This window comes from Lactuca serriola, chromosome 4 (genome assembly GCF_051521515.1).
Source record: "Lactuca serriola cultivar US96UC23 chromosome 4, Lser_US96UC23_V15, whole genome shotgun sequence".
NCBI lineage: Eukaryota > Viridiplantae > Streptophyta > Magnoliopsida > Asterales > Asteraceae > Lactuca > Lactuca serriola.
In genome coordinates, this window is record NC_136411.1 from 76,339,555 (window position 1) to 76,348,359 (window position 8,805).

An 8,805-nucleotide genomic window follows, 5' to 3' on the forward strand; every position below is an offset into this window, starting at 1 on the left:
ACCATGTCAAACCATACGTGGTTAATGCCTCATGAACGTTGGAGACCATCGTAAGGGTCAAGGGTGGTTCAAGGAAGATTTCAAGAATGTCAAAATTATAGTTATTATTGTTATGTATATAAAGACTAGATGATCATCATTCACACACACACACACACACGCACACACTCTGACGACCAATTTCTCTCTGATTCTTTCGAAACTTGAGCACATTTACTTCGTTTCTAAGATCAGCTAGAACTTGTAACTTTATTTCGATTTAATATAAGTTAAAAGGCATGTGATTTCATGACATCCTGAAGTTTTATGCTAGAGATCCAAAAGGATTAAGGGCTTTCCTCCTAATCAATTGTGTTCTTGCATTTACTTTCATTTATTTGTTGTTACTCGATCAACAACTTATTCTACTTTTACTAGATTGTTAACATGTTTTCATTTTCGAAATCACTAAGATATCTTTTGATATCTTAGCACCTTTTTGAGTATTTTAAACTTTATTATGCAAATTTACGTATTAGTTCACTTTAACTCTATTTTTGTCCCAAATACACTTATTTATATTACGAAATACAACACTTTATTAAATAGTTTTGTTAACAATATTGTTTTCTTCCCATGATCTTAGGCAAGACCAAGATCTACGACACATTTCAAGATTTTTAAGTTCTTAAAGCACTTTGCTTTCATTTATCTTATTTCAAACATCACACCACACTAACTAATTTGGTTACGAAATCACACCATACTTACTGATTTGGTTACGAAATTACTTTGTTAATTTTTATTATACAATAGTTTGTAGCCCAATAATATGATAATTTAATTTAAAATATAGAAAAATGAAATATGCACACATAACATTGCAATATGACACAATTTACAAAGGTTATTTAAGTTTATACTAAAAACCCAATTAAGATGCTCTAGAGTGTTGTCATCTTGTTAGCATACATTTGACAACCAAATGCTTTCAGTTAGGGATGCGAGCACATAGGATTGATGTCAATGTTGTGAAAATCGTTTGACGGTAGCTTAGCAGTCGATTGACGATAAGCGATTAATTGGACTAGGTGGGGATTAATCAGGGACCCTAAATTATTGATAAAAATTAATTAAAAATTAATATTTCCTAAAACATTAAGTATTTAAAAATTTAAAATTTTAGTATATTATTTTAAAATTTGAAAAACTTAAAATTTTGAAAATTTAAAATTTTGGTTTAATATTTGAAAATTAAAAATTTTGAATTTTTTAAATATTTTCCGCCTATGACTGCTAAGCCCGATTTTGACCGATTTCAGCCAAACACCCTAATCGTAATCAGTTCAAGGCCGCCAAAGCCGATTTGTGCAACACTGATTGATACACGATCCCAAACTGGTCGGGTATCAGAACCGGAGCTTAACCGGTACCAATTAAGCATATATGGTCCGGCACTAGTTCTATGATTTTGGAGAAAATGATATTAAGTTATTTGGTTCCGATAACATGGAAAAAAGCGATCCCAAATGTAAGCATGTTTTGAATTGGTATTGATGAACTTCACATAGTGATTGAAGAATTCTTGATCTCCATGTTCAATTAAAATACCATATAAGCCATATCAGTCTACATGAAATTAAAATTAAATACCAATAGTAATAGAAGAATTATTTACATTCACGTTTCCTCCAACAGCACCCATATTTTATGTTTGATTTATAACTATGCCATCTTGATTACAATTATAGTTGATTCTTTTGCCTTCAAAAGGTCTTACCTAGTAACGTCTTATGACATTCCATTGCCTTCTTCTCTTGGATTTGTATTTATATTAACGATTGGATGTTTTAATTTTAATTCAATAAAGCAGAAGAATTGGCAAACACCTGGTGACCCTTTTTAAATTTAATTCATGATAACTGACGCTTCATTTTATATACCAAATTGATGCATATAATTTAGAGTATTACAACCTCATTTTTCTATCAACAAGCAAAACCAAAACCAAAAGCAAAAGCAATGTACATAAAAGGTTTCTGTTAAGGTTTTGCGATTACTCGAAAGAAAGAAAATCTAGTTCATATCTAGGTAGGCCCCATGCTTCTTCATTATCTGAATCGCCTGCCTAAAGATATCATACTTAGCTGAAGAAAACTCGTCTTCACACTGCATAATATAAAATAGGACATAAGAAAATTTTAGATGAATTCTAGAAATTCAACATCTACCATCTTACTTTCTACTTATTTGTATATTCTAGCATCCTACTTCTAATCAAGATATTATATTTTAAAAAATCTATAAACATGTTTCAATTTCTTTTACTTACCACTACTTGTAAAAATCAACACTTTTTTAGCAATGAAAATTGTTTTTGCATTTGGACAAAATTGCTATAACTAGGTAGGTAGTTTTTCTAGGAATAGTTCTATAATAAAAAAACATTGAAAGCAGAATGCTATAATAAACAATCAATTGAAAGTCAAATGCTATTAAACACCTTATAAAGAAGATTATATCCTTCATAATAATTGCATAAAAGAATAGGTAAGTCCATAAATTTAGCTTGATTTTTGACATACAAAATGGTTGCAAATAATATAGATCTTAAAATGGGAGCGTTTGCTGTTTCTTGGGCTATAATCTCAAAACAATTGCAATAACATCATTTTCTAAGATTTTCTTTTCACAAAATTTCAAATGTTGACTTTTTATGATCCATCAATAACACTAAAAAGTAGTATTAATTTGGATGAATTAGATTAATTATCTTGCTTTTTCATAAATCATCTTAGACATTCAACCAATATTTAAAAATGTCCATCAACTATGTACTTGGGCAAAAAGTTTCATTTATTTGCAAAAAATTGATTAATGATACAACTTTAGATCAAAGATTCAATCACAAGCTCCAAAACGTTTCTACCATGCTTGAACTTTCTGGATTTTCATAATATCTTGAGGGGAAAAAAGGAAGATCAATGTGATCAGGTGGAGATGTCAGCTTTAAAATTATAAAACAACATTATTATATTCATAACTAAATATAGCAACTATAACTTGCCTGTAGTAGTTAGCATATGATTCATAAAAGGTTATATGCAAAATAAATAAATAAATAAAGTAGACTTTTACTGATTCACCTATTGTAGCAATCCTACTTTCATTTCTTCCTTTAAAAAATCATCCTTACTATATCTACATTATCTATTTACAAAGACTGATATATAACAGAAAAAAGATGAAAGTTTAATGCTATTATTAGGTAGATTTACGAAATATAATGTCTTGATAAAAAAAAATATTATTTGGTAATCGAGGCAAATTATGATTTGAAATGTTTGAGGAAGTATGCTATACGTACCCGCTCTTTTAGTTTGCATCCAATAGTAAGCGTGAAACCAAGAGGGTCCACTTGAGAAAGATAACAATACGGCTGCTCTTGCTCCAAGTAAATGATTGAGTTAGACTTCATCATGTTTATTATTTCCTCTGATATCTCGGGGATCTTCTCAATCTCATCAATGCTCAAATCAATCTTGAAAACCATGGCATGAGCTGGAGACCCAGTTATGTTCACATAATCCTATAAAAAAGGGCAAAATACTTTATCACAAGGGTGGTAATATAAAACTCGATAAACAAAGAATATGAACCCAAAATTTGTACTTAACCAACAAAAAGACTTTATAATGACATAATAACTTTCAAGGGTAACGATGAAAGACCTGTCCACTAAGCCAGGAAGTAGGAAGTAATGCACGACGGTTTTCCTCAGTAAGCAATGAGGTCGTTATGAGTCCCATATCAATAACCTCACCTTTCAAATGTCCAACCTGCAAAAAAAACACTCGAAATAAGAACAAATTCATACTCATACGAAAGATAAAATATATCAGAAAGCTTATTTACGTACTTCTATCATATCTCCAATTGAAAAGGGTTTGTTACGTAGTAATGCAAACCCACGCATGATATTGCCAAGAAAGCTTCTAGCTACAAAAACAGCTGCAACCCCTAGAAAGATATAGTAACACGCATTTGATTTCAAAACTCCTGAAAAAAAATAAATACAGATTATGAGAAATTTTGTAGTCGTATTTCTCAGTATATTATATCATTAAAAAAAGGGGGGACAAGGCAAGGGAGATAAAGTTACCTACCTTCCGTAGCAGAAATAAAATGCATAGCGGCCTCCCAGGCTTTAGGCAAAGCGAAACCAATAATAGCAACAAGGCCATACAAGCCATAAGGTGGTTGAGATGTTGAATCGGTTACATCTTTACGTGCATATGATGATGATGATGATGATGATGAATACACACGATGTTTCAACATGTGATTGGTTGCAACAGGAGAAGAAATTCTTAAGTTTGAATTTGATAAATGACATGGGATTAAGTCCATCTTATTGTTTGGTTTTGTACCAAAATGGATCTTATTGCTTGTACCAAAATTACTCTTATTATTTTCACCTGTACAAGGATTATACACCCTACACCAAGGTTTTGATATCACCAAGCTTATTCCACTCATTATTCAATCTTCTACCTATATCTATATCAATCAATAACATCAACAAAAACAATTATAAAACATAATAATAATAACATTAATATAAACTAACTACATTCTTCAAGTCTGTCAAACTAATACAAGATTACTTAAATTCTCAATCTATAATATGCTAACCCCGTGCATTGCAATCATAAAAACAATAATTCAATTGTAACAGAAATCAATAACTGTAGTCTCTCTTTTTAGCATTCTGCTTTCAAACAGCTATATACCAACAACAAACAAGCTAATAACTAAATACCCAGGTATTTGAAACGTTAAAGTTGATTAAAATAACATAAATAGGCAAATAAAATGTTAGTACGCATCATGAGATATACCTACCCTATGCAGAATTAAATCAAACCACAGAAACATTAAAATATTTACAATTACATTTTGTTCTTCACTTTGTTCCTTCACCAGAAAAGATACATTTCGGTTATATGAATTTACAGGGTTTTTGGCTAAGCTTATTAAAAGTGATTTTAACTTTTTAACTTATATTTAAAACAGAGTTTTTTAAAAATGTGTTTGGCTAACCTTATACCGTGTCAAAACGCTATCAGCTGATAAGCCATTTTTAGTGTTCGGCAAAAAAAAAAAAAAAAAAAAATGCTTATATGTGTAAATTTACCAAAAAGGGCTTCCTTTTATATTATGACTTATTTTTCTTATTATAACTAACATTTTCTTTTTAAACTAATAACAATTGTTTAGGCTTAAGTTTCTTTTTCGATATACCACCATCAACAAGATTATCATGGTTGGTGTATCACATAAGCATCTTAGAGGGTGTTTGGCTTAGCTTTTTAAACCTCAAAAGTTCTTTTTGGAAAAGTTACAAAAAGTCAGGATTTCTTGACTTTTTCAAAAAGTTCTTTTTGCTTATGTAAAAACTTCAAAAGAAACCATTTTGCCAAACATACTTTTGGCTTTGAAAAGCCAAGCCAAACACCCCCTTAAGATCATCATTCAAAACAATGTCTACGTTCCAGTTATGAACACAATCTGTATGTCCCTGTTAACAGTAGCAATTGCAGTTTCACATATACACATAACCTATTGCAGTTTCACATATACATCTACAGGATTGAAGAAAATCGAAAGAAGGAAAGAATTGAAGAAAAGCACACAGATTTCGATTACAACAACTAATATGATTTCCATTTCAACTGAAATCAGGGGAAAAGGTAAAACCTAGAGCAGCCAAAATGCAAATGCAATTGAACGAAAGCAGGAAAAGATTGAAGAATATCGAACCTGAAGCGAATCTGTGGAGTGCGACGCCGATGGAAATCGTAGTGATAGGGCGGCAAGCAATCGGGAATCGCTTGAGGAGCGGACTATAGAAGAATGGAGGCGTGCTGTGTGTTTCTTTTGGTCTGCGTCGCAATATATCAACGAAACCTTTTTATTAGGTGAAGGGGTATATTGGTCAAACTTTTGTTTATATCATTTATTTAAGGGTTAATGACTAAAAGGGCAGTATATTTTATGATTACACATTTAGTCACTGATTTTTTTTTTTTCGTCCACATGTACCCCTTCAACTTGTTAAACTGTACACATTTAGTTTTTATGACCGGCTACTACAGGTTAGCCGGTAAAAAAGACTTAATAGGGTAATATATTTATTAATTTGTACACATTTAGTCTTTAATATTTTTTTTGTTACAAAATAAGTAATTTTTGTTTTTGTACTTATTCAACAAATATAAATGATTTCTTTAGGTTTTTCGCACATCTTAAGTGGGATAGCCATATGGTGGCGAGATAGGTTGAGGTGGTCCTGCTATATGTTGTAGGCTAAGATACCTAGTGCAGATCGGTTGTAAGTTGTAGGCATGGAGGCTCAAGAAGAGCGGTTAGGTTAAGGCGCCATGCCGACAAACCCTGGGTATTCCAGTCTGATGACTGATTGAACCTGTTGTGTGTTGGCATTCCAGTCGGATGACTGATTGGGCTAAGGTATTCCAGTCTGATGACTGATTGAACCCGTTATGTGCCAAATTATGAAAGTACCTAAGTTCGTGCCACACACCTAGCTCATAGGATCACACTCTCACAAAAAGCACAGATACTCAACATCTTTCTGTTCCATGGCAGAAAGATGCCTCGACGACCAACCCGCGAAAACCCTGAGCCAAACCCTCCCGAGTTCAACTCTGTTGCTTTTCATGCAGCGGTGTCGGCTGCGGTCACCGCGGCTATGGCCCAAAATCATCAAGGGAACAATGGAGGAGTCAGCGGACCAGGACCTGGAAGTTCGAACAACGGGATGAATCAAGGACCCACCAAAACATGTTCCTACAAAGACTTCACCAACGCCAAACCACGAACCTTTAACGGCACTGGAGGAATGATCACCCTGAAACGATAGATCGAGAAGGTGGAATCGGTACTCGAGATATGCGATTGCCCTGAGGAGATGAAGGTGAAGTTTGCCGCATGCACTCTCGTTGACCAAGCGCTCACTTGGTGGAACGGACACGTGGAAGCCATGACACTCCCCGTAGCCAAATCCATGCCATGGACATAGATGAAAGAAATGTTGATGGCCGAGTATTGCCCTCGAGGTGAAATTCAGAAAATGGAACAAGAGCTGTGGAATCTCACTGTCCGAAACGCTGATATAGATGCATACATATCAAGGTTTAGCGAACTGTCTCTGCTGTGCCCTGGCGTGATCACCTCAGAAGGAAATAGGGATGAGCAAAAGGACCGGGGAACCGGCCGGAACCGGTCCCGGAACCGGCACCCGATGGAACCGGTCGGGCCGGGACCTATACTACAAATTTGTGATTTTTTGGAACCGGGACCCGGAAAGAACCGGCTATTGGAACCGGCCCAAAACCGGGAACCGGCCCGGCTAGAAAACCATGTCACGTAGGGATGCCTTGATGAGCACATAATGCACGATCGAATCTCAGCTCCTGCTTGCGATACACACAAAAAAAAACTTGAAGCTGCGATCACACATTCACACCTCCTGTCGGCTGCCACGGTCTCGTAACAAAAAAAAAAAACGCAATCGTTCTTTCATCCCTACTTGTGAGTCACGGCCACGATCCACCCTTCTGTCGGCTGCCACGATCCCAAGTCCCAACTCCAAGTTGATGGACAGAGATGAAAGAAATGTTGATGGCCGAGTATTGCCCTCGAGGTGAAATTCAGAAAATAGAACAAGAGTTGTGGAATCTCACTGTCCGAAACGCTGATATAGATGCATACATATCAAGGTTTAGCGAACTGTCTCTGTTGTGCCCTGGCGTGATCACCTCAGAAGGAAAGAAGATCGAGCGATTCATCTGGGGACTAACATCCCCGATCCAAGGAAACGTGATAGCTGCAAATCCCGAAACTTTCGACAGTGCCAAGAGATTGGCCAAGAAGCTGTATGACCACAACAACAAAAAGGGTGAGAAGCTAGTGGAGACTGAAGTTAAGAAGGAAAATGATAGCAAGAAGGGGAAGAACAACAAGAGGAAGGGACGTCAAGGCTCCGAATCGTCCAAGAAGCAGCAAACAGTGGCAGTTAATGGCTTAATGCTGCGACCACTCAAGTTCCATCCACACCACATGCTCCAGCCTCAGCTGCTCCAAGTGCTCCTAGACCTTATTCCGGTAATCTTCCCAAGTGCAACAAGTGCGGTCTCCATCACAATGGAGAATGCAGAGAGATGCAGTGCACCAGTTGCAATCGTAAGGGACACACGGCAAGGTATTGCAGGACCTACCCTCCTCAGAACCAACAACAGGGAAACAACAACAACAACACCAACATTGGCGGCAACAATGCAGGACCTAGCCACACCTGCTATGGATGTGGAAGGACCGGGCATTTCCGTCGAAACTGCCCCAACAACAACAATCCCGGAAATGGAGGAACAGGAAGGGTGCTGACCATGGGTCAGGGAGAAGCAATTCAGGATCCCGTTGTTGTTACCGGTACGTTCCTCCTAAACCACACTTATGCATGCATCCTATTTGATACCAGAGCAGAGCGAAGTTTTGTGAGCAATAAGTTTAAACATTTGTTAAAACAACAACCCCAGAAGCTCAATGAAACCTTTACGGTGGAAATGGCCAATGGGAAAACTGAATCCACTGGGGAAGTCTACATCGGATGTACCCTAACTCTAAATCAACACGTCTTCCAAATAGACTTAATGCCTGTTTCCATTAGGAGTTTTGATGTAATTATTGGCATGGACTGGTTAAGCCCCCACCATGCTTATGGGGTTGAAAAATTAAATGTTGAAA

The 8,805-nt window shown here is 36.0% G+C and overlaps 1 protein-coding gene across 2 annotated transcripts; it reads right to left on the bottom strand.

The window, feature by feature from the left end:
* Positions 1-1,878: 1,878 nt before the first annotated feature.
* Positions 1,879-5,959, bottom strand: LOC145101940 (mechanosensitive ion channel protein 1, mitochondrial-like). Of its 2 annotated transcripts, XM_079039253.1 has the most exons (7): positions 5,803-5,959; positions 4,458-4,539; positions 4,146-4,262; positions 3,899-4,038; positions 3,711-3,818; positions 3,347-3,568; positions 1,879-2,148 (listed from the first exon to the last, which is right to left on the bottom strand). In XM_079039253.1, the coding sequence occupies exons 2-7, from the start codon at positions 4,516-4,518 to the stop codon at positions 2,056-2,058; spliced, it is 741 nt and encodes a 246-aa protein (XP_078895379.1). In that variant the 5' UTR covers positions 4,519-4,539; positions 5,803-5,959; the 3' UTR covers positions 1,879-2,055. The 2 variants fall into 2 exon arrangements, with proteins under 2 accessions (XP_078895379.1, XP_078895378.1); XM_079039252.1 differs by having other exon boundaries at positions 4,146-4,539.
* Between the last annotated feature and the right edge of the window lie 2,846 nt (positions 5,960-8,805).